The following is a 27,158-nucleotide window of genomic DNA, read 5'->3' on the forward strand; positions in this document are numbered from 1 at the left end:
TATAATATAACAAAGGGTGTCCTGCCCCGGTGTTTTCTACATGCATCAGTATTGCATGGTTATGAATCTATTGTTTGTGGGTATTTAAATTTCATATTGGAGCAGACCACATGAGGCTGAATCGACTGGAATCTGGAGTAGGGCTGCAGGTAAATAAATAAAAAGTGTGTGTGTGTGTGTGTATATGCAATAGTTTGGGTTGTAAGCACAGACATGAATGAGAGAGTGTATGTTTGGGTGCACGTGTGAATAAGAGCATATGGATTCTGGAGGTAAATGTAAGAGTAAGTAAAGAAGGATTTCTGATGCATGTGTGTAATTGTGAGAATGAATGAAGAATGAATGCTGTATAAAGGCTGGTGCATGTGTGGCGGCCGGGCAGCAGGCCTCTCATTGGGGAGCAGTGGAAGGGAGGGACGGCATGCAGAAATACATTTATTTTTATTGTGGCATGGCATTCTTTTACTGGGCATCAAAGGTGAAGGCAGCATGAGTACTCCTACATTATACTGGACTAATTGGTGAGGCCCCATTAGTCAGACCAGTATGAAGTAGGAACACTCATCAAGTTGGACGTATTTCTTTGTGACATGGCATTTTTCACTGTGCATCACCTGTGATTGCAGCATGATCAGTGTTCCTATGTCGTACTGCCCCACATTGGTGGGGGCCAGTATGGACATGTTTCTTCACTCTGGCATGGCATTGTTACTGGGCATCAAGCGTGAAGGCAGCAAGATGAGTGTTCTTATATGGTACTGGCCCCTCGGTGGGGCCAGTCTGGACATATTTCTTTACTGTGGAATGGTATTTTGTGCTGGGAATCGTGGGTAAAGGCAGTATGATGAGTGTTCCTGTGTGGTGCTGGCCCACGTTGAAAAGGCCAGTCTGGACATATTTCTTTACTGTGGCATGGCATTGATTAGTGTTCCAACTTGATACTCCCCCTCATTGGTGGGGCCAGTCTGGAAATATGCCTTTACTTTGCATGGAATTTTATACTGGACATCAGTGTAAAGGCAGCAAGGATGTTCTTGTGTGATAATGGCCCACATTGGTGAGGCCATTCTGAATATATTTCTTTACTGTAGCATATCACATTTTACTGGGCATCAAAGGTGAAGCCAACATGATGAATATTATCATATGGCTAGACTGGCCTACATTTGTGCACCCACTCTGGATATATTTTCTTACTGTAGCATTACATTTATTACTAGACATCAAGGGTAAAACAAACATAAGTGTTATTGTCTGGCTAACTGGAATACATTGGTGCAGCTAACCTTGACATTTTTTGTTACTATGGCATGGCAATTTGTACTCTTAAAGCCAACAGGCGCATGCTACTATATGGTAATACTGGCATATATTGGTGCTGTCCCCATGGACGTGTGGGGAAAGCCAGCTTGAACATGGTTTATACTGGCTTATATTGTGAGCAAAAGCATCATGAAAATGAGTTGGAAAATGCTCCTTAGTGACTTGCATTTGTTCATGTGCTACCCTACAAAGCCGATTGCAAACTGTGGCTCTTTATGCCCAATTTTACAACGAAACTGTGCTGAAAATGCCCGATTATAATCCAATATTTTAAAAATGTTCTAGGTGGGTCTGGGGACTCTCGCCACGCTCAGTTTCTCACGCATATTCATAGGAAGCATTACGCCTCTCTAATTAAAACATTCAACAGCTGCCACTGCTGTAGGGCAGAGATAGGCATGCCGGGAGTTTCAAAAATGGGGGAAGAAATCTTCCCTCTCTAGGAGATGCCATCCTTCCTCAGCCCGCCCTCCCCCGTATCCTGCCTCCCTAAGAACTAAGGACTCTGACTGCAATTATTAAACCTATGTAATCCCCACCTGGTGTACAGGCCCCAATAGTCTGTTTTGAGTTCAGCACCATCTTTGAAAGCTTCCCCTTTCTATGTGAATGAAGTGTGAACATTGGCCGCTTAAAAAAGGCTGTCTTTGCAGATTCCAGGCCACAAAGGCTGTATCCCCCGGTTGGCCTTTTGTAACCGCTCCTCTCCCAGTTTCAATTCGGGGTGTGGGAGGTCCTCCGCTGCATGGCTTTCACCCCCTGCCTGCTTTCCGCCCCATCCTACTGACCTGCTGCGCTCCGGCACACACTTCCGGCTCCCATCTAGGCAGCGCCCCCTACAGACCTACGTACGGGAGGCGGCCTTATGTTTGCGGTCTTCCCACCACAGGCCTATGGACCACAAATGGTCACTGGAAAAACGAAAGAAATGCTGCACTGTGCCAAACCATCTGGTGTCAGATCTGTGAGAAGGAGCTGTGGTATTAATCATTCCCACACTAGCTCCACTCCAGTCACAGACACTTTTGACTGATAAAGAGGAGATTGACCATGACTTTGATTCTGTTAACACCACAGCAGAATCCTTTCAATAGAAGCTGCTTTACATTTATGTCTTCCAGCATCCGTTTATGATGCTGATGGCACTGCTAAAGTACTGCCACGCAAATAAAATGCCAATGCATTTTCCCCAGGGGGCTGCATTTTAAAGAATAACCCCCATTCAGCTTAGGCATTATTTTGGGACTACCAGTTACAGATGAACAGTATCCTTCCACTTACTAATAGCTTTGGTGGAAATAAGGTCAGGGGTGCCAAGTAAGGAACTGCACTGATATAGGCACTATCCTCATGCCAATAGGTGATACTCGGTATCCCATGCCCACATTTCTCTGATATGTGTGACTGTTATTCTTGAAAGGTGACCAGGTGGCCTGACTGCTGCTCCTGGGTCAGTGGGCTGTGCACAGCAGGAAGTGCATATGTGTGTGTATATATGGCTATAATTGATATAGTGATGCACCCAATTGGCAGGGAGATCCACCCTGGTACAAACCATTAACAACACGTTTAGCCAGAGTTTTTTTTATGAAAGTGAGGCTGGTGGTTTCATGCAAAATGCGTGGTTACTAAAATGAACAGCCCAGAGAGTTTTCTTAGCACAGCTCTTATTTTATGTCCTCTTCCTTATTCGCCTACCTAGCTGCCCCCTTCCCTCGCCATTCCCCTGCTCCTTCCCTCATTGCCTGTAACCTTTCCTCCCTTTGAAATCTTCTGCCTATGGATTTGTCCTACAAATCACCCTGAATCTCCCGAACATCACCTGGAGAACAAAGGGGCAGAAAGGCGATTCAGACAGATTTAGGCTGTACCAAAAGTCCGAGGGGAGCCATGAAACTGACTTGGACATTAGGAAGAGCCATCTGTGGCAGAGATAGGGAAGGGGCAGGGGCAGCAGTCACCCCCTACTGCCCCAGGGCTCTGTCAGATCCCAACGCAGCAGAGACGTAGCCAGGAGTGTCTACCTAGTGGGGCCTGAAGCTAATGTAGTTGGACCCACCGCAGTGACATTAGCATCTGTAAATGCCCACGCAGCACTGCCAAGTGGGCATTTGCAGATTTTGGGTTGGCCTTGCTCGCTCAGGCCCTACCCTGACTACGCCTTTGTAACGCGCCCGCGCCTCCCTTGAAAGGCTATTGACTGCTGCCCCATGAGGAGCCCATCTCCTGCTTTGCCACCAAAACCTGTCTCTGACACAGGGAGACAGTGAATTACTCATGAAATATTTGCCAAGGCCTAGTTCTGGAAAGCATTCGCGTCTGCCTGCCTTTTTTTCAGTTGCATACAAAAAAGCAGTCTAGCAAGCACCAAATGACCTTACAAATTAAATGGAGAAAGATGCTTAGAGCAAGACCTGGCAACATAATATAGCATAACTCTCCTATACCAGTTGGAGCCGTTGGTGTTTGGACGTTCTCTTTTCTGTGTTCAAGGCTATTTATTGGGGAAGGTCATTTATGATCGAGGCACAGGCAAAGCAAGATCATGCTTGAAGTATACAATAAGGCGCTTAACTAAGGGCCTACTATTCCATAGCATAGAAGCAGCAAAGAGACACACAGACGCAGGGAAGGAGTTAGCACGACGCTGACAGTGACAAATGCAGTCAGACAGAGTCGCCACATTGCCAGTTTAGCCTTACAACTCAAGAAACAATACCTGACTAATGTATAAGTCTCCAGGACATTCCTCGTGTTACGCCACACCTCCTGCAATTTAGGCTGCAAGGACCATTTCTTGAAAAGTGCATTCTCTTGCATTTCCGTCCCTCAGAAGACTTGACTGCAAGAGTGTTAGAAAGAAATTGCAAAAGCCTGAAGGCAAAACTCCTGAAAGTTTTAAAATGGCTGCCCAGCCAGAGCAAAGACCCTGACTGGAAATATGCAAGAGCATGCTCAAAACCAAGTCCTATTTCTGAAGCACACTTTGCAGTGAACTTTCCTAAGGTGAGGAAAAATGAAACAAGGGTTTGGAGATGTTCCAGATGCGCTGAAACGAAAAGAGACCAAACAGGATGCATTACACGCTTACTTTCATAGAGGGCGGGGAGATGCTTCGATACATGGACTTCTATGCCTGCTTCCTTTAAACATCACTTACGTTGGTGGTACTTGGGAAGGGCTCTCGGCTTCCCACTCTTGAGGCACATCAACCAGGTCTCGATAAACCATGATCTGGAGTGCGGTTCCAATGGGAGTCCGGGCCAGCATCTGTCTAACCTCGCGAAGGGTGCATCCTAGCACATTGGCATGTCCGATTTTAATCAAAATGTCCCCTTTAAGAAACAAAAACATGTATGAACAGTGGCAACAAGTCAATACCAATAAAGAAAAAAAAACAATAAAATACAAATCTTTACATAAACCGAGTGCTAAGAAATCATTCGGTCTGGGCTCAAGTCGAGGGTACACGCGGGGGGAAGGAGTCCACCCACTTTATTCAGAGGGGGGACTCAGTCCCCACTAGAGAAACACCGGATGTCCTCTTTAAATTAATTAAAGCCGACCTAAGGGATCAAATTGCAGTCGTCAGGTTTGTAGGCCGGACACTTTACCATTGCACTATATAACCTAATTAAAAATAACAAAGAACTAAAGGTGAAATGTCACCTTTCGGTATTGCAAGTCCCTGGGAAAACATTTGTATTGGTTCTTGGAGTTTAAAACATGCACACCTTTTAACGTTTTCAAAAACACTATTCGACGAAAGTATCCCGTCTTGGTTTTGTGTGTGTTGATTTTATGCAAGGCAAATTACATTCGTGCTGTTCAATTTGGGTGGTTATGCAAAGCCAATTTAATGAAATGTGCATATTTCACCTTGATATGAACATTTTTGGCGACGTCACACCCCATAGCATTTCTTGATGAGCTCCCCCACTTATATTTTTAGGACTTGACTCCTGGTATTATCGGACACTCCTAGAGATTTTCCTGAGGCAAATGGTTATGCTTTTTAAGTTCTACGTTACCAGAGGCAACTTGTGCAGCTATGCAGTGTAAAAAGGAACGAGAGGCATCTATCTCCACTGGTGTCAATTCACCAAAAACAGATACATTGCAGGTTTGAACACGAGGACAACGTTTGCCCTATTTCTAAACACACTGGGACATATTAGAAAATCATTGCACCATGACAAGTGCAGTTTGGCATGTTACAAGCACTAGGGCAAAAATTGCCCTTGTGCTAAAAAGATACATTTTCACATGAGGGCAATGTTTTCCCTAGTTCTAATATGGAATGGTATTAGCACTAGGGCAAATTTTGCCCTAGTGCAAAAATGCATCAAAAAGTTATCTTTTTTTGCACTAGGGCAATTTTTGTATACCATGCTACACTGCACTTGTCATGATGCAATGGTTTTCTAATATGCCCCAGTGTTTTCAAAAATAGGGCAACCCATTGCCCTAGTGCTAATACCGTGCAACTTTGCACTTGCACTGGTGCTAAGTTTCTGTAATATGGCCCTTGGTGCCCAGGGCGAAACACTAAAATGCGCCTACCTAACTGGCACACGTCACTCCCAAACTACACATCTGTGTAACACGACAAAACTCTCCTCAATATCAATAAATTGTTGCTAAACAAATGAAGCTGGTTTCATTACATTGTATTTCAAGTACTTTACAGAAGAAATCTAATGTGAAACACAGCTGTTGCTGCCCAAGTAAATCGTTCTTCTGTCACTTGCTCTGAGGGAAGGCCTTGCCTGAATGCAGTTTGAAACTGCCCATACTGGCAAACTGTGGTCTGACCAGCCTGCCCCTGTCTGAGGGCTCATTGACCACTGGCCCTGTGTTGCAGGAGTTCTGTTCAAACCACCTCACTTGTATTTCACAAGGGCTAACACTAGACTAACGATGTGAATTATTTTCTGATAGAAGGTTATCAATACAAGGTGGACAGTCTGGTACACTCCTATTGTACTCTTTCAAAATACCCCTATGAGAGAGGGAAAGGGGACAAATAGCACCAATGAGTGTTCTGTGGCTTTGTAGTAAATCACAGAGCATTTCGGGAATATAACAATGACAAGAGATCTCTATATTTGATAAACAGGTCTGTGTTAAAATGGTTGTATGTGTGAATCAGTAAATACATAACAGATACATGGCTTGGTGCTCACGTCACTATTCAGACAACTCACCCCAAAAAAAATGTTTGTAGCCATGAACAATACATACTCATTCGGACATCTTAAGTTTTTGCATGTTAAGATAACATGCCTGTAACATCAGCCACTCAAATGGGGTACAGGGGCTCTTTGCTTCTTGTTTCTGGAAAATTCTAGATGAGAAGGGGCTGGGTCTCAGTCTGAGCAGGCCCAGACCCCAAGACAGAAATATCTGTATGGAATCATATCTATAGATACCTACAATAGTCAACCAATAAAGAGGGAAACATGTACAGAAAGGATTGTACTTCTTACAAATGTTAGCCTGACCAGTAATAAGCTGATGAAGCGCTTTAAACAAAACCGGATTCTGATAGGTGGTGTAAGGTCCACAGTTCCTCAACCACTACCTCCTCACCATTGTGCAGGCCTCTGGGGTTATTTCTGCAAAAGAGAGCAGACCCATGCTTTATCTACCAGAACTGGCATTAACATCTCTCATTTGTGCTGGCCTGCAGCTAGTGAAAATCATGGTGTGGCGGTGTCGAAAGGGTGTTTGGCCTAGTGGATGTACAATTTGAGGCAACTTCTTTGATTGCTTTATGTGTTTAAGTCTGGGGACAGTATGGCATGCCTGTTAGAGCTACATACACAAACAATTCCAGTGTGCTATTGCATGGACATGGGACACATTAGACAAAAACAGTAATATGTGCTGTTCCATAGAGGAGCAGCACATAGACGCCTTAACAAACATAATGTATTTAATGTGATATAGTTTACAAGTAAAGTTTACACATAATAAATCATACATCATAATCATAATTAAGGATGTAACGGTATAATGGTATACCATTAAAGATACCGTGAACAGCTTAATTGAACAATAATAACCGTCACATTGTTTATAACGGTATACCGTTTATACCGTTAAGTGAGCTTTTCAATCTGATTTGGAAAGGCTGCAGTAAGCAAGTGCTGCGCAGTCTTGGTCTTGCGCTGTTGCATGTGCCGTCTGCCAAGGGGGCCTTGTTTGGCAGACAAGAGCATAGGGAAAGTGAGGCCACATTCATAAATGCAGTTTTGCTGCTGTGACCGCTCTTTCTCTGTGATCAGTAGAGTCGGGTCAAAGAGCAGCCAACTTTATGCAAATTGTGTTGAAAGCTGCCCAGTGCCTGAACCTTTGTGTTCCCCATGCAAAGCTGGTAACGATGAGCTGACTGACTGGCTCTATACGCATACCTGAGACTCCAGTTCATAGACTCCACCAGAAATAGATTTCATGGGCAAACTAGAACAAAGTTATGTTGTTTCAGGCATTATTTATTTTAAAGGTAGCATACAGATTTTAAATGTTTTCACACAGTCATGCTGCTCGCGCTACAGGTCAGATCTTCAATGGTGATTGTCCCGATTTTCAATTGGCAATTAGCAAGTCCACAGGGACATCACAAGGGTGAGCTGAGGGCCTGAACTGAAAGTGATCATTTTATTTTTCCTTTTGTTTGTATGTAAACAAATGTAATAAATCGTTCAGTGACTTGCAAAACATCTGAGCCAGGAGCACTTTGCTTAGCAACCACTCAGCCAGCAGGAGCAGAAATGTATCGATTCAGCCTGGCCTGGCATCATGTGCCATTAGTTCAGTAAGTTAAGGTCCTACTGCACTAAGCAAACACACATTGGAACAGCTGTTGCTCTGGCTGTGCAAATTGTAAAAAAAAAAAAAAAAGGACGGCCAGTGAAGTCATGCATATCGAATTACTCGCCCCAAGGTTTAGATTCAAGGAACTTAAGTTTCTCATGGTCATGGTTATGGATGGGATCGCCATCCAGTTATGTTTTAGCTTAGAATTATGGGATTTGTAGTTTCCCACCAATTTGAAAGATGGGGAACTACACATCCTGGAATTCAAATAGGGAATGAACTGGATGCCCATCTGATGCATGTCCACAAACAACTTTAGCTCTGTAGACCAGGCAGGGACTGGCCTTTAGGGCAATAGGCCCATGGCCGAACCAGAAACGTAAAATGCTTGTGTGGGCCCATTTTTTGGGTCAAAGTGGGGAACTTTTTTGGCCAAAGTGGGCCAGTGTGATGAGTGACTTCACTTTGCGGCTAATAGTTTTGACCACTGTTACTGAATAAATATTCTTTTAAATGTACAATTTGCATCACATTTTATCAAAAATCTCCCCCTTGGGTACTATTCAAACCGTGCTCCAAAAGGAATGAATTCCCATTTGTAACTGTGGGCCACTTTTATGTTGGTGCCCAAGACAATTTTATGCCCCAGTCCGACCCTGCTGTAGACTGTGTGAACACTGGGCCTATCAGTGCTTTCTGCTAGTAAATAAACTGCCCCCCTCCCGTCCTCTGTGTAGATTTGCACATTGGCACTAAAGTTGTTGCTTTGCTTGATCCTTCACCTACCTGCCTTCTGCATATGGCACTGGACTCAAGCAGGCAGGACGGAATCTATATTCAATTGGAAGTATCCAGAGCAATGGGGGTGACATATTTCTTAGGTCTATTCTCAATTTGTGACACCACTCATGAAAGCATTTCTCCCTCTGAACTCACATCACTAACGCACTCAGACCTGGGGAAAACAGTAATGATGGGGCTCTGGTGAGGTAGTGGTCTAGGCCATATTTGTGCCGATATTTATTTTAACGTTGTCCTTTTTAAAGTTATTTTTTGCCACTCTCTTTAAGAAGGTAAATGAACATGTATTGCAAGAATCAACAAAGAAATCAACAGCGCCAACTGAATGCTGTCCCTTTAGGATTACATGGTCAGTGGTAACTCCAACATCAGACCTTTATAATACACCAGGCAGATGGTAAACAAGCTATAGTGATTAGCTCACTATGCAACCTTTCTGTGTGCCTGTGTTGGTGTGTCTGTGTTGGCTATGACATTTTGACAAAAGAATCACAATGACATGGGCTTTCAGACCGCACATGAGTGACTTTTCTCCCTTTAATGGGATAAAGAGTTGTCAAAACAAACTTTTTGTCACAGCAAGGGGTCATGATGCCCATGCCATTTGGTTCCAAAAAAATGCAAGTCGAGGCCAATTTTCAAAGCGATGACCTGTGACTGAGCAGCAAGCTCATTGCTCAAAATGTGCATTACAACACTGCCACTAGTCACTCTTTCATTCAAGGCGATCAACGAGTGAGCGCCATTAAAGACCAATTCTGCAGCCGCCTTAGATTCCTGGAGGATCAGCTAAATATGACAAGTTTCAAAAATGTTACCTTGCTATAGCTGGAAAATCCTGCTTGCGTATTCGTAAGTTAACTTAAAAGCGTTGACTTGATGGTAAGTTAAAGAACTTCAAATGCAAAAAGGCAATGTAAAAAAAAAGTTCTTGGTACAAGTAGTTTCAGTTGGAGCAGTTTTTAATGCCATTCCGTAAACCACACGTGCCTGACACAAAATCAATATGTTATCAATAGGAAGAATAAATACAGTGCCAAGAAGGAAAAGGATTTACTTTGGGTTGGCGGCTTTGGAGTTTATATATTTATAATGGATAATGTTTTCTAAACATATGACAATGGGGGATTTCCCTGTTTCGATCATTGAATTTACATATAATAAGTCACACCGCGAAATTCACTCATCTCTGCGGGTATTCCCTGCTGCCATACCAAAGGGTAACATGTCTGTGATTACTGAACACCTTTTGGCCCGCAAGTAAACTAAAGGCTGTAACGTAAAGAGAGAGAGACTGCGTGTGCGTGTATGTGTATGCACACAAGAGCATACTACAATCAGCCTCCATTGATCTGTGGAATGCAGATTATCAAGATGGCAACATCTTCATCTTCACCAGTAGCCAGTGGGGAGCTAAAAGCCTAAATTACCACTTAAGAAAAGCTATTATCTTTGCTTTGCCAGTCGCAGCAGGCCCCCCCCTCTACCTCTCCACACGTGTGTTTGTGTTGTTTGGTGGAAGCAAGGGGTGGCATTTCAGTGGAAAGTATATTGAAAAGCCCAATTCTGTCCCTGGGTGCCTGGTTTTCTTTGTGATGACATATCTGACAATTTATGGCCTTTTATGAAAATATTTGTTAAGATTAGTTAACTCCACCTGCTATACCGCGATAACCATGATATACCGTAATTTGGCAAGAAGGTTATCGTACTGCCATAAAACTAATACCGTGACACCCCTAATCATAATCATACAGACAATCCATTTCCATTTTATAGGTTAATTAAACAAACTTAACTAACAAATCAATAAAACATATATATGAATTTTCTCTAATGTCTAATATCTAAAATAGAATCCAACGATCCCAGGAATTTAAATCACATTAACAGTTGGTCAAGGTCAATAATAAACACAATTCATCATCTACTTAATGATTCAATCTGACCCAACGGTAGATCAGTGGTATTCATTATTACGGAGCTTGCATTGTCATCATATCCAGAACTAGATTTTGCAATAGTTATATACGTATATTCAAGAGTTTCTCAATTACCAGGCAGACGTTGTATAGTGATATGAGTAGACTAAGGTTCCTCATATTTAAGCATTGAAGCCAGAAAGTAGACTCACTTACAGATTCCAGATGGTGTACACATTTTCCATAGTGAGTTTGATACACCTTAGACATGTTAGGGCATACAGTGAGTACATGTTTGGCAGTCTCTTTTATCTCATTATCCTTGCATATACGGCAGATGCGTTCCGTTATCAACAGCTGCCTTTCGCTACTGATAACCGCCAAAACAGGAAGATTGTCAATTCTAACTAATAGTATAAATCTTCTAAGCCTAAGTGAAGGACAGAGGTTAAGATATTTCTGAGAGCTCTTAAATGTATATAACATGTAGGATATGAACTTTATATCTTTTGAGACTGCTAAGGCGAGAGTAATTTTCCTGCCAATCCCATAGGTCGACATGTTTAGCCAGTGATAACTTCATTGAGGTAGTGTCTCCCCCCCCATCTTGGGGCCCAGCCAATTTCTCTGTACAAACTTTCCAGGTTCTTCTTAGTACGTGGATATCCAGATTTTCAAACATAATGGTGACTTGTGCAGCCGACAAAACATTGCTGCACACATATCATTGCATTGATTTGCCACAGACTAAGGTCTGTACAGTGACACAATGAACCCTGCTTTCCTAATCAAGGTGCCAAGTGACATTTATGAGCCATCTGGCAGTGGTTAACGTGTTAAGAAAAAGTTATTTGATGCTTAACGTATGCATTTAGTCCATGTCCCAAAGCAACCACTAGACCACTTGGACATGAAAATGACAGTTAACGTTCTCAGGAATGCATAACTAAAAGTAATATACAAAAAAAGTTTTGGTGCGTCAAATAAAGACATGAAAATAAAGAACATAGTTTAAAACTGTTTGTTTGTGGCACATTCATTCTCTTGGAAGAAGACATAGATTTGGTCAGCTAACCGATGCTTTGTGCTGGCCTTCAGAATAAAAATGCCCCATGTTCAGTTCTTATCATAGTGGTGTAAAAACAATGTCTTGTTAAATGAGCCATCAATTATAAATTGCCCCTGCTTTAAAGGCTCTATCAACACAAAGCTGGGGGGGGGGGGTTGGAGGGTGGGTGTTTGCAAGGCATCACTTGCAAAACCCTTGTGAATAGGCGCGTTATAAATGCCATGTCATATCATAGCTCAGAGGCTGCATTCGGAATATGCATTCCGTTATTTGAAACAACTTAACTATTGACTGGTGGTGAGCTCAGAGGCAGCTGTCTCGGTGGGCCCCTTCCTGCACACCCCCCTTTCATTGAGCTGCTTAATCTCTGCTTCCCGGACAGCAGCCCTGCCCAGGAAATGTGTCTTGTTACAAAGGAGAAAAGGAAGTCGGGTCATAAGACTGGAAGGAGCTAATTGAAACACTAAGAGGGAAATTCAAGAAAAAGGAAAAGAGTTTAAAGGCATGGTCTAGTAAAACATTTTATTTAAAAAATAGATAGGCAACATAAAAAAATATATACTAGCATTCTCTTTTTTAAAACTTCCTATGTAAAATTTTGAGCTATTCAAGCTCAAAATTCGCAAAAGCAAGCACATGGGCGCATCCATTTTGTGAAATGGATGCCCTCCTGTGCTGGCTTTTGCTTTTGCGGCACTAATGAAGGAAAAGCCAGCCAGCTGTAGTAAACAAAAGCTACCGCTGGGTGGCTTTCCCTTCATTAGTGCTGTACGAGGGAGACGGGGACCGGAGACCAGAGCAGGAAAGCTGCAGCTGAATCTCGGTAAGTGCTATTTATTTTTTTTTTAAAATAAGCACTAGCTGCGGTTTTGTTTCTAAGTTTTCCGGGCTGGAGGAGCCCGGAAAACTTAGAAATAAAACCGCAGCTTTAAAAACGTTGTATTTATGTTTGCGGTCGCTTTTGAAGCGACCGCAAACATAAATAAAACGTTATTGTGTTGGAAAACGCTGCGGTTTTTCTTTCCAAGTTTCTCAGGCTCCTCCGGCTCAGAGGAGCCTGAGAAACTCGGAAAGAAAAACCGCAGCGTTTTCCAACACTCTGGTCTCTGGTCAGCTAACTGATGCTTTGTGCTGGCCTTCAGAATAAAAATGCCCCATGTTCAGTTCTTATCATAGTAGGAAGTTTACATAGGAAGTTTTAACAAAGAGAATGCTAGTATTTTATTTTTTATATTGCCTATCTATTTTTTAAATAAAATGTTTTACTAGACCATGCCTTTAACCAACATGCTCTTCTGGCTTGGACTCCTCATTGTCTTCGTCCTCAGTATCCTCTCAAGAAAGAGTTAAACAAGAAAGGCCAACACATCTGGATAAAGAAGCCATAGCAAGGCTATCTCCCAAACTGCAGAATGTACGGGTTTCCAAGAAGAAACAACAACAGTGCCAGGTGAATAGACCAAACGGTTATGAGAGACTTACCCAGAGTCTTTGGCTCACTATCTTTCACAGAGAAGAAATATCCCAAACATATCAGTCTTTGTCCTGCCCTGGGGCAGTCCAGCACCGAAATGCTAGGCAATTCTCCTCTGGACAAGAGTACCAACAGAAACCCCAGACACGTGTTTCGGTCTGGTTGGACCTCATCAGTAGGGTGGATCTGTGCCTCTCTGTGAAAGATAGTGAGCTAAAGACTCTGGGTAAGTCTCTCGTAACCAGGACTAATGTCTGGCAGAGGGACTCCGAGGACCCCCCTTGTTAATTTGCATATTTAAGTAGCTTTGGGTCTCACCCTAAGTTACTAGGGGAATCCAGACGTGGACCCCTTGCTCACTATTCTTAGAGAGACACAGCTACACCCTACTGATGAGGTTCAACCAGGCCGGAACACGTGTCTGGGGTTGCTGTTGGTGCTCTTGTTCAGAGGAGAATTGCCTATCATTTCGGTGCTGGACCGCCCCAGGGCAGGACAAAGACTGATATGTTTGGGATATTTCTTCTCTGTGAAAGATAGTGAGCTAAAGACTCTGGGTAAGTCTCTCGTAACCAGGACTAATGTCTGGCAGAGAGACTCCCAGGACCCCCCTTGTCAATTTGTATATGACAGTGAACACAGAAAGCATCACATGATGAATTGATCAAGGTAGAATGTACTTGTCAAAACAGATAGGCAATAAATAGGTTTGGAGCCTCAGCAGCATGCCATAAAATAACCCAATGTGTGCTATTCAAGCCTGGTGAACAATGGAATCTTGCTTCTTAGATCAGGCGGCCTTTTGGGGGCCCCTACAAGGTGGAGGCCCAGGGCAAGCACCGCTTTTGCCCTCCCATAAAAACGTCTCTGTTCCCCACATGAAAAAAGAATGCCAAGTGTGCACTTAATCACAGTTTATCCTTTGTATGTACGAAAGGGGCACTTTTGAAAATATCCAAATTGGAAACATGTTAGCCATGCCAAGAGGCATGCCGGGGCAGTTTAGCAAGTGTGAATACTTGAAACAAAATTATATGCACAAAAACTTGCAGAGGGTCATTTTCTGTTACTGGCACTGCATGCAGGTCCTGCAGTTTGTTCATGTCCATTAATTTCTGTATACAAGAAACACACTTTATTCACACTTTTTTATGGTATTGACAAACCATGATTATGCATAATGTGTCCAAGACATGCGCTGTAGTTTTCCTTAGGGCAGTGGTCTGCAACCTGCAGCTCTCCAGATGTTTTGAACTTCATCCCCCATGACCCCTCATCATTAACTTTGCTGCCTAGGACTGCGGGGAGTTGTAGTCCAAAGCTTCTGTAGAGGCAAAGATTGCAAACCATTGCCTTGGGCAACCTGGGCCAGAGGGAAGCGCATGGTGCTGTATTATCATGCTTCATCAGAATAATGTGCGAGACAGGTATGTCGCAAATGGATTCCAAAGGCAACATAGAGGAGAGGCCACACTGTTGCTGCATGCTGGCCATACCAATCTAGTACAGGAAAGTCTTCATTCTATTGAATAATCTACAAATCAGGGACCTGGTACTCAGCCTCGACTTCCCAGGCACCACACGTGAAATATACATACATTGCCACGGGCTGGAATGGTTATATAGAGGCCAATTTCCCTTCACTCCTTTAGCCAAACAAATCACTGACCATTCTAATTGGCTAAGAGTGAAGGCATTTTGGCTTCTCTATAATGTATACTTAATTCTATTGAAGCCACAGGGGCAAATCATTTACTCTTCTTTCTTTAAGTAAAATCAGAGGCAAACAAAGAAACACCCTAACAAACAACTTTTATCATAAAACCTCAGAGAAAAGTGTAGATGTCAACAGAACCCCCGGGGGTGCAATAGTCCAATCACAGCTTAGTTAAGGCTCTCTCCTTGCTTCCTCCTCTAGCATCCTCCACATTCTTTGAGCTGGGATGAACATGTAATAGTCACTTCACTCGTTCGAAGCAGCCAGGCATGCACACTAATCCTCCCCCGGGGGAACACCTACATGTTTTCTTTTTCAATCCAAATCTACACGAAAATAAAAAGAGAACTCTTTTCCTGTCCATCACAGTTCAAACAAAAACATAGATTACTGTTCGATGCTCTTTTGCATGAACAGCGCCCCATTCCCCATTACCAATACTGGGGTGGGATAATACTCACATCGGCGACTTCAATAGGATCAGTACTTTCCTGCGCTAGTTCAGTATGCAAAACCTAGGTGGCTATTATGATTATTTATACCCCAGCCTCCTCCCTACCACCCTGTTCGGTCAGCATCTTCTATCTGGGTACAAAGTGAAATCGGTAAATACAGTTTTGCCATGTCTGTAGGATGACCGACTACAGTCCAAAGAGCCAGCATATTTCACCTGCAAATCCCCAGTGTCATGATTTGTCACCGGAGGTATCTTGATAGCACATATGGCATACTACTTACAGTATAAATTCCCTGGCATTGCAGTTCTTTCCCCTCTCATTTGAACTGCACGTGGGCATATTCCTTCCTGTGCACCATCCTTCAAACTGCAAGGACTGCAGATTTCAACCAATTTATATTGTAGCCAAAATATCCACGGTAATTCTTTACTCCCCTGGTAAGCTCGGTGATGGAAGGGGGCAGGCCAGTAAGCAGAAGGGGCATGCTGTCCGCAAATAGGAAACATTTAGTTTCCTGTTGCCCAGACAGGAACCAGGGTTGCCTTTGCCCAGACAGCACCCTGGGCAAATCAACATTTTGCACCCTCATTCAAAATCAAATCTTAATAGCCAAACACATTTATGTGCAACACTAAATAGCAACATGACAAACCATGGTTTGTCTACATTTGCTTCCCCGTGTTTTATTTCATACAAAAAACCCTGTAACGACCTTAAGCAAGAAACATTTATTAAAACAGGAACATAACTGCAAAGATGTTCACAATATACACTTTGGATCGGATCGTGCAAAGATGTTGGTGTCACATCGGGTCGTGATTGGCAAAGGTTCAAGCACTATGATGAAAAATAGTGGTGACCGCAATGATCACTCCATTGTTCCTCAGAGTAATGACAGCTCTGCCTATGGCAACCCATTTGTATACATAATTTTGCTTGTACCAGTGCAGAAGGTATGGCCTGAGGTGCAGACTTGTTCTTCAAAGAAAGTCCATGCAGCGCGTTAAAATATTCCCAGTATCTGTCATCGAAAGCACTCTAACCATCCAAGTGGTTCCATGTCATTTCAGCAAAGGAAATTACTTCAATATAATTTACTTCGTTGAAATTACTTTGCCAAAACATTTAGAATTTAGTTTCTTTGGGGGGGTCCCCCATTCGTCCCCTACACTACAACCCCCACCCCAAACCCCTTCCCACCCCTTTTACCCCTCACCCCCAAGTAGTTATATATTTCGAAGTGTTGGCGAACTAATTTCCATGAAGTAAATTGCATCAAAGTAATTTACTTTGTGGAAACAACGATACCATCCAGGTTTAGCAGAAGCTGGCGCTCCGCTCGTGACCTGGTGCAGCCTACTGCATCCAGGACCATGCACACCTTCCAGCTCCGATTTCTGTGCTTAACACACCCACGCAGCACCTCTCTTGCTGCCAAATCTACCTGTTCCATCCACCTCATTATCGCAATCTTGGAGTCTACGTTGATCAGTGAGGCCGGTTTTGATAACTGCCCTCTTTTGGCAGAAGAATGACATTGCAACAGTTCACAGAATCCAAGGTTTTACCCGATGGGGTCATCACCAATATGATGTTTGCCGAAGAGCCATTATTTCAGCTTCATGTTTTGTAGAAGGCCTGGTAGCTGTGGAGCCCTCAGAACTTCCTGCACTCAGAGAAGTTATGGGCCTGTCCAATTCTTCCATTCTTATGTTCCCTTCTAGAAGTTCCCGGCTTGCCATTGACAGTCTGGGGATCAGGAGTGTGTACGGGAACTCTACTGCCCTCACCCACGAGAAGAGTATTTTTGCATGCAGGCTTTTTCTAGAATGTGAAAAACACATTGTTAATGCGTTTGAAGTATCATATGAGTGGTTTCCCATTTACTGAGATAGGGTTATTGACCCGTCACTTTCTACAATGGCCAGTTTATGCAGTAGTATTTTTTCCAGCTTTTTTTACCTCCCTTCCAATAATTGGCTTAAATTCTTAGGAAGGAAAATATGGATGTCCATGTGTTGTATATGCTTAGATTATAATTGGCTATTTCTAGTTCTCATAGTATTTCTTAGGTGCCTCTGCTAAACTCAAACTCTGTGTTAGATTCTTGATCCACCCTTCCAACGCCCTGGCTTTATGTGGTTCTCTCCTCATTGTGCTCACTTTTTCCTCTTTAAAGGGCCTAATTGGGAATGGTTTAATACTTTGCCACAACATTTTTGTTTGAGACACTGCCCATGTTTCTGTCCTGCTATTCCACAATTTCCTTCTTGGTCCTGTCCACAAATTCAGTGTCTTACAGACGAAAGCGATCAAGTCTCTGTTGTCTAGTTCTACTGTCTGTATTATTTACTTTGACAGTCACTTTAACTATGTCATGGTGCAATAGTGCAATCTCACTAATCCTGCGCACCGACCTGGAATTTCATAGAATGAGCTTTGTATAGGGGGAGAAGGTTATATGGTCCCTTGCTGTGTGATTTAGTAGGCACCATGTGTCCTGCATATCTAAGTTTCTCATGGACTGTACCAGGGCTTCACGATCTTGAGTCATATCATATATCTATGACAATCTCCTTTCCAAGAGAGTCACCAGAGAGAAGGCCTTCTTTCTGGGGTGCAGCCTCTCAACCAGAAAGTACCTCCAACGAATTGCCAGTCTTTAGCAAGCACCTACATTGCTCCTTACAAATGGTGCTGTTTTTATTCCTTAACAAACATATTGCTCATTGATCACAGCCACCAGAATGTCTCAGTCCATTGGTTACCTGAATTATCTAGCTTCGTCCCGAAGATCCGAGATTTTGACCATAAAGGTCCAGGAGCTCAACCTGATTCTCGTTCCAAGAGCAACCTATGCCCTCCTAACAATGAATACGGCTTTTTGCTAAAACTGTCAGCGTGTTAGGCTCCAGGCCCAAGGTGACCTATAGAGTGGACAAACAAAGCATGATGGAAGGAAAAATCAGGGTGTTGTACATGTTGTACATTCTAGGATATCGATGTAACATTGCCCATAAGCAAATGTTTTAATACCCTTTTAGCAGTTGCAGACAATTTGAGCAGAAAATGTGCCTATATTTTCCATTTCAAGAATTACTAAGAGCATCCTAGCTAGCTGGTGCTCTCAAAGGGTGTAGTTGTGCCTACGTGTTCTAACCAACCACATTTAATGCCTGATTCATGGAATTGTTTTATATTGGCGCAATCCCACAAGAAAGCGTTCCATGAATCAGACCCAATATCTCATCAAGGATAGAAGTTTATTTCACATTTCTGGTTGACCTCATGAGCATCGGAATAAACCCATTACCCAGTTAACATTTGCAGACTGATAACAGCTGTAACATCTATCCCAATGTGTAACCAAATCTATGCGGGTGGATTCTCAAATGGAGGCATTACAATGGATTGAGGCTGTGATGCTTGTAAAATTTACATGCAAAGATGCAGAACATACCTCCACTGGGTGCTCTACTTTTTGTTGGGTTTTCAGACAACATCCCGTGGCATTACCCTTGGAGGCCTTGATATCAATTAATAATATATCCATAGATGAATTACATTTACAGTTGCCCAAAATCTTACAAGAACGTCTAATGCACCACTAAAGCGCTGTGCACGATATATGGCCATGCCAGCGGGCCAAAATCCCCAAGGAAAGAGACTAGGTCAGACGTCCATCAATCTGGTGAAACTAAAAGGTCAGAGAAAATGTTATACAAATGCAACACACTTGTGCAGTGCCCTGAGTGCACTTGCACTCGTGAACATTGGACTTTGTTGCTGCATGGACCTGTTTTCTGGTTACACTTTCCTGCCTTACAAAAACAGCCTCTCAGTGCTAAGCGCCATCGGAGTGCCCCAAGTGCAGTTGCACATAGTTGGGGGCTTCACCTGAGAAGCATTTTCACACCAAAACAGAACCCTTGAATTGGATTCACTGCTCAGCTAGCAGCCAATACAGCTTCCTCTGAGATGCAGAAATCTGTGCGCAACGACCCAGTCCACATACAGCTCGGACTGCTCCATTCTGTGTCACTTGGAGCCTTTTTATATTGGCCTTGGTAGTGCCCACCAAAAGACTGGTACAGTAATCCAACTTCGTATTTACAATAGTTGTGCACCCTGAAGTGTGTGGCACTGAGGAGGTAACTAAGTCACACTGTTGGATTGACACAGCAGTAAGGGCCCCCTCTAATCTCATCACTTTTACTCCCCTTAATTGTCACCTCAGACTGGGTAGTAATAAATCCAACCAACCACTATTCATCTAACAAAGATGATTAACTTGCAAAGTAAAGTCACTGATTCAGGCTCAATGGGGGTAGGTGATTCGATCGACCCCTCTGTGGAAGTGGCTCCACTGAGGACGGTGCAGGCAGTCGGGACTGGCGAGGTCCCGAAAACCACAGAGGGATCCGCAGATGGTCAGACTGTTTTAACCAGAATTGTCCAGTGGTGATAGAAACCCATCTAGATGAGAACCATAGAGTATGTTGTCCTTCGAGCATGCTACCCAAGAAGCATTGGCTTCTTATAAGGAGCAGTTGATAATCTGTAACAGCAGGATTCTACCGCAGACTGACAGTGTGCCACTAGAGGAGGGCACAGCTCAATTAATATCAAGGGCATCTTTGGGCTCTCTTGAAAACACGGCACCTATTTTCACAGAGCATCTTTCTGTTTCGATTGACTCAGTTTACTTTGCTTTCCCAAAAGTCCAGCCATTCATTAAGTGACTTGGCAACTTCTAAAGACATGACCAACCTATGGACTCTATATTTGCTCTGAATGTAGTGTTGGTAGACCTATATGATATATTAATGCAGAAATAAAAATCCACACAATGCTACTTGAGGCATTAAAAATGCTAATGGACGGGTGGGGTTCAACTCTAGATCTACGCCATCTTGTTCAGTCACAAGTAGGCTTGCTAGAGTGCTGCATACAAGGTCGAATGAATGAACCCACTGTGGGGGATCAACTTGAGTTAATTCCATCTAACAGGATGGGGTCCTGATCTCAGGAGGTTGTTGTAATCGAGGATTGGGGTAGAGTCTTCTCGCTTCCAATTCCTACAAAAATTAAACCAGCAGGCCCTAAAATAGCCAATAAAGAAGAAGTCTAAAAATAAAAAAAAGCCTATCTCAAATAGGAGATCATCAAGGAAATTGCTAAGGGCGATGTCATTTCACGAGCTGGAGGAGGTGGCTAATAAATGACACTACAACGAAGTCTGCATGGAAGACCCTCGTGGCCAGCTCTACTCCATCCCCATGTTGTGTGCAAGGCTGCAGGAGTAGTGCTGCACATCACTCTGAATTGTAAGCCCAGGAAGGCTGTTTTGCTGTGGTCCGTGCTTTATTTACAAGGTGAGCGCCGTGCGCTCATTAATATAGATATATTTGCCTGCCTTGATTCGAAATACCGGCAGCAGAGTTTCCCAGCTCTTTTTTCAAAGTATGCGTGCACCGCCTCAGAAGGCCTCATTGGGCTTTGTTGTATCTAGATGCCCCTTGGCACTTCCATCATGGCCACCTCCCTTTATGGCACAGGAGTGCCGACTTTGTTCCTTCATGCCCCAGCTGTGATTGGCATGACCTCCACCCTAAGGGCCATTCCGGGAAGCCAATAGGAGAAAGCCGCCCCTCCCCTTGCCAACGCCCACCTCTAAGGCCCACCTCTAAGGCCCACCTCTAAGGCCCCTGTCTGGCCGGATCTCCCTTCACTACAACAAAGCCTGCATGGAAGACCCTCGTGGCCAGCTCTACTCCATCCCCACATTGCTTGCAAGGCTGCAGGAGCAGTGCTACACTTCACACTGAATGTAATCCCACGAGGGCTGGTTTCCTGTGGTCTGCGCTTTATTTACAAGGTGAGTTTGGAGCGCTCATTAAAATCGAAATATTTGCCTGTCTTGATTCGAAAGACTGGTGGCAGAGTTTTCCAGCTCTTTTTTCCAAATTTTGCATGCACCGCATCAGAAAGCCTCATTGGGCTTCATTGTATCCTGGTGCCCCTTGGCACTTCCATCATGGCCGCCTCCCTTTCTGGCACCGGAGTGCCAGCTTTGTTCCTACATGCCTCGGCTGTGATTGGCCCGACCTCCACCCTAAGGGCCAACCTGGGGAGCCGACAGGCGAAAGCCAGCCCCCCTGGCAAAGGCCCACCTCTAAGGCCCTTGTCTGGCCCTGTCCGGCACTGGAAGGCACTCCCATTATGCCTCCTCCTTATTTCTACACATCTCAGAACTATCCTTTCTTCACTCTGCACACAGGACATTGACAATGGGCCAGCAAAATGCCCCGGAAAACACACTGCATCACCTGCTGTGAGCTATGTGTCTCCTCCAGACTACCTACTGACTCCCACCTCCTTGGGCCAACTGCAATACTCCTAAAGGTGCTCCCCACCTACTTGCAATGGTTATTCACATAGTTCTGCACTTAGGTATGCTTTCCCAACTATGCATTCCTTCATTTGTACTGATTTTATTGATGATACCTGATGTAGCCCCCCATAACATGAGGTGAAGCTTTGCCATTCTGTATACTTGCACCTATTTTGTCTGCATGCCTGATGTAGCCCTTCTGTAACATGAGGTGAGGCTTTCCCAGTCTGTATACTTGCACCTATTTTGTCCCTATGATGTCTGCATGACTGATATAGCCCCCTGTAACATGAGGTGAGGCTCTGCCAGTCTGTATACTTGCATCTATGGTGTCCCTATGATGTTTGAATGCCTGATGTAGCCCCCTGGAACATGAGGTGAGGCTTTGCCAGTCTATATGCTTGCACCTATTTTGTCCCTATGATGTAAGCATGCCTGATGTAGTCCCCTGTTACATGAGGTGAGGCTCTGCCAGTCTGTATACTTGCACCTATATTGTCCCTATGATACCTGCATGCCTGATGTAGCCGCCCCATAACATGAGGTGAGGCTTTGCCAGTCTGTATACTTGCACCTATTCTGTCCCTATGAAGTCTGCATGCCTGATGTAGCCCCCCGTAACATGAGGTGAGGCTTGACCAGTCTGTATATTTGCACCTATTTTGTCCCTATGATTCTGCATGCCTGATGTAGCCCCCCGTTACATATGGTGTCTGCTTTCACCTACCGCCACATGCTGTAATCCCCATGTGTGTCCTTGTACCTACAAATTGTAACAAGCACTTACTGTAACTAGCACCTAGATGCCTCAGAGCTTTGTGCACTGAAATAAATAAATAAACACAAAAAAGCAAAGAACTTGGAGACAAAATCAGATAAGTTGACAAAGAACATAAAGAAATCAACCAGACAGTGAGCTTGGCAGCCTTAGTTGGTGCCTTAAATATATTACTGTCTCAGGTTCCAGAACTCCAGGTCCCAGAGGAAGTTAGCAAAGGAACCTCACGTACCACAAAATAGGTGGGAATACAAACGGAAGAGAGCTCCCCGGAACTAAATAGTGATCTCCACCCTGCAAATGTTCCTGTGTTTGCTCCTCTTTCTGACTCAGAGCTACTACACTCAAGTTTGTAGGCAGAGGGCCATTTACGATTAAAATGTTAGGATCAGCTTTTGCTGCAGGTACTCAGGATCAATGAATCCTAAGGGGTACAAGACCTTTGAGAGTAAGACCTAAGTCCTACTAGCCTTATCATACAAGAGCTCCGAGACTCTTACTACTTGCATTTATGCTTAACGGAGGTCAGCCTGCGTTATTGAATAGAGCCAATGTGTTGGCTCTGTCCCCAGCTCAGACTCGTACATCAAAGTTTATCGAATTAGTGGAATTTATAAAGGATAACAGAACTGACGTTGTCTCGCTCAAAATCACATCAAAAATCATCTGACATGTTGCTATCAGAAACAAAGCGATTCAGAACCATTTAAGGACAGGAGTGGACCCCATTTAAGGACAAGAGTGAACCAACTAATCTGAAGCACCTTACCGTAAGTTTCTTGCTATTTAGCGGAACGGATGATCTCAAGATCACTTGTGAAGGGGTTCCTGATCATGGTCAGAGAGTTCGAGTGGCAAGTCCATTTCTATGACCCTCGATGGTGACATCAGTCTGATCCTGCTCCTGTCTGCCTTTATGAAACCGAAAACATTTCTGGGCGGCAACCTATCATGTCTTCAGTCAGGGGAATTTCTTGAAGGTCAGCTCCTGGAATACCAGAGGTCACCACCAGTTGTTAACAAATGTAAGTTTGTGCGCACTTGTACAAGACTTTTCTATTATGTTGTTACAAGAAACTTGGCTGATGTCCCCCCCCCCCAATTCTGGATGGCTACTATGCTGCATTTCAAGTAGCTACCCGGGCCCAACAGGGGTGTCTCTCATGGGGGTTTATTAATTTCTATACAAAATAATTTGGGTTTTAAGATTGGGTCGATCTATGCAAACCATCCATGCCAATTGGAGACACACTTATCATCAGACGCCGAGATTACTGGTTTCGATCTCTTAATAGTGAACGTATATTGTCAAAGATGAATGGAAATGTTGAAGGTGATTGGCAGAAGGCAGACACATGGAAAGAGGGTATGAACACCTCCTGAATTGACTATATGTTCGCTGATGATTACCTACTCCAAAAATGTTCCTCATTCACTATTAGGAAGATCGATCATCATATGATGACAGCGGAGTTCAACATAAATATTGCATCAAGAACCTCTACGTGCCTGCACACCTTAATTGTGAATGCTAAAGGTACTAGTGTGATTGGGCACTTAGTAAACACTCAGATGTTTAATAACCGAATAGAGGTATAATAATTTGGAATTGAAGATAGAACACTATTTTTTCTCCTGATGCATTTGATATCTTCCTAATTGACGTGCTTAATAATTATAAGGTAAAGAGGCCACACTTAACTACTAAGCACACACATGTATATGATTAAGAGATTCAAGAGAAAAAACGTAAAGTGAGACAGGAGATCAGACATATATGCAAGGATCCTAATGGTATGTATTGTATTGTTTATTTACTTTATTTTATGTAAACTAAATTAAGGTTGGCGAAAGCCAGCTGGCAAAAAAAATACAGGACCGGGTTGTCCCAGCACGGGCATGCCATGATTCAATGGGATAGCAAATGTATGCTAAAATATGTGTCTCTAAAGATGATTGCAACTTTTGGTATCTAATTAACAACATGGAAATCCAACAATGAAACCTGCAGTTAAACCCATTATCAGAGAGTATTTGGGTCGAACACTGTAGTTCTCACTTTTCCCTTATAGTTAGCCAACAGCTTTTCAAATATAGGGAATCGCAATCAAGTTGGGAACTGAGCTTTGATTGCAACGACATTTTGGCCTTGATAGGAAACTCAAGTAATTCAAAGGCTTCAGGTCTAAATGGCTTGACTAACATGATGCTTAAAGAACCTGTGGAACTTTGGGCTGATATCTTGTTTATCCTATTGAGGAATATTTTAGGGAGTAGGAAATTCCCCAATTCCATGGAAATGATCCTAAGTGGACTCATTTATAAAAAAAGAAAGGCAACAAACTTGACCCTGGTAACTAGAGGCCCATTACATTGATCGACAAAGATAGTAAGATATTGGGCCTCATTACACGGATGGCGGTAAGGGATTACCGGCACCTGTAAGGGCACCGGTGCCGGTAATCCCTTACCGCCTTACTACAAGGTCCCTCAGTGGGTCCCGTCCTTAACGTGTGGTCCAACCACACGTTAAGGATGGGACCCGCTGAGTGACTTCAGAGCAAATAACGGTACCGCAAATTGTGGTACCGTTATTTGCTCCTTCCCCATTCCCATTGAGCTATATGGGGGCTCAAATGGGAATGGGGAAGGGCCATGGTGAATGGGGAATTACCGCCCCCACCAACCTTGGAATGGGGCGGTAATTCCACCATTCACCATGCCGGACTCCGGCGGCAACCATGGCGCTGCTAGCGCCATGGTTACCGCCATCCGTGTAATGAGGCTCATTGTCATCTCTTGTCCTTAAAGAGGTTGAAGCATGGGCAATTAATATAGGACATCTGAACAAAAGTAAGACTGGCTACAGCCATAAATTGGCAGGTCATCGACTATCAATTTAAGTCATGGGGACGACAAATAGTCCCAATTTATTTGGGTTCTGTAGATTTCACGTCTGCATTTGACCACGTGATTCATGACCGATTGTCAAAATGAGCAAAGTAGGGTTTAGCAGAGAGTTTATTGGACATTCAGATAGACCCCTACACGAATATGAGCATAAAAGTAAGGTTAAACCTCAAAGACACTATGACATAGAAAATAAACACAGAGTATTGAGACTGGGGGTGTGTTGGCCCCCTGTCTTTTTAACATGAATATATCAGAACTGGGTGACCTTTTCATAAATACATTTTTTGTGCTTCCACGTGTAGGGTTGTGCCACCTCCATAGGCTTGCATACGCTGACCACGTTGTATTATTTGACCACACTCAAATTGGTCTGCAGCGACTCTCAAGATATTAAATTGCCTAAATATGAACAATGCCAAAATGAAAAATAGTATGCCTTATAATCTCTGAGAGCTAGACAATACCACTCTAGAATACACAAAGTATTTTACATACCTTGGCTTTCCAGTTTTGTCTAGCCCGAATAAATCTCCTGTGAGTGACTTGCTAAATGCCAAGGCAGACAACCTAATCCCGAAAATGCAAAAGTTAACTCTAAATACAGCAGATTCTTAATACTTCCTATCTTTAAACATTATAAAATGAAAATTGTCCCCAAGGTCACTCATGGACTTGAGATTATACATAATTTGGAGCTTAAAGGTCTAGAGGAAGAGAATTTGGTGCTTGGTTTTTCGTATTCCAAATTGTCTCACACTTTGGATACTGCGGGTTGAACTAGGTTTAATATCACTAAGGACAAGTGTTGAATGGCATCAATTATTACTTTTTAGAAAATTGTTGGATCCTCCTCAGAATTCACTATTTATAGAATTTTAGGATCTTTATACTAAAGGTAGTGGTGAGTACTAAACTATAACAGTTTAACTTTAACAGTTTCAAATTAAATGTTCTAATTTATGAAGTAGCTTGGACGTGACGTCTGAGCAATTACTTTTGTTCCGAGATATTGTTAAGAAGCGACTATGGGATTTAGACTGGCGGACAACTTGTGAAGGATTTACAAATTATCAATTGCATAAACATCTATCGATGGAACACAGAAAAAGGGGCGTTTCCCTGTATTTGGCTACATTTCTTAATTCCAAATGGAGCACACAATTCATGAGGTTTCACTTAAATGTAATTCTAATTAACGAGAATGCCCATGTAAGAAATAAAGAAATTACTCCTTTACCCATAAGCTGATTTTGTTTGTGTTCTACATTGGTAGAGCCTATGTACCTTCTCCTCACTTGTTGTCCAGCCCGCGTATGTTGTTTTTTTAAACAAATTTGTGCCTAATCCTGTGTACTTTGACCCTGATTATTTTTGGTCATTTGTTCTATCGAGTAGATCAACTGCTTTATCTATCATGCTTCTTATCATTTCTCATATTTAGGATTAATTGAGCTATAAAAACCTGTTTTATTAAGGGAAGAAAATTT

The 27,158-nt window shown here is 43.2% G+C and overlaps 1 protein-coding gene across 1 annotated transcript in view; it reads right to left on the reverse strand.

Moving 5' to 3' along the window:
• PDZD9 (PDZ domain containing 9) overlaps nucleotides 1–27,158 on the reverse strand; it is a gene marked incomplete at its 5' end in the record, with an annotated part of 200,719 nt that overhangs the window by 57,023 nt on the left and 116,538 nt on the right. Inside the window, one exon of the mRNA XM_069646548.1 lies at nucleotides 4,484–4,658. Within this exon, the coding sequence (XP_069502649.1) occupies nucleotides 4,484–4,658 (175 nt within the window). The remainder of the gene's footprint in view (nucleotides 1–4,483; nucleotides 4,659–27,158) is intronic.

Source organism: Ambystoma mexicanum, chromosome 2q, assembly GCF_040938575.1.
Source record: "Ambystoma mexicanum isolate Mex_15411 chromosome 2q, UKY_AmexF1_1, whole genome shotgun sequence".
Lineage (NCBI taxonomy): Eukaryota > Metazoa > Chordata > Amphibia > Caudata > Ambystomatidae > Ambystoma > Ambystoma mexicanum.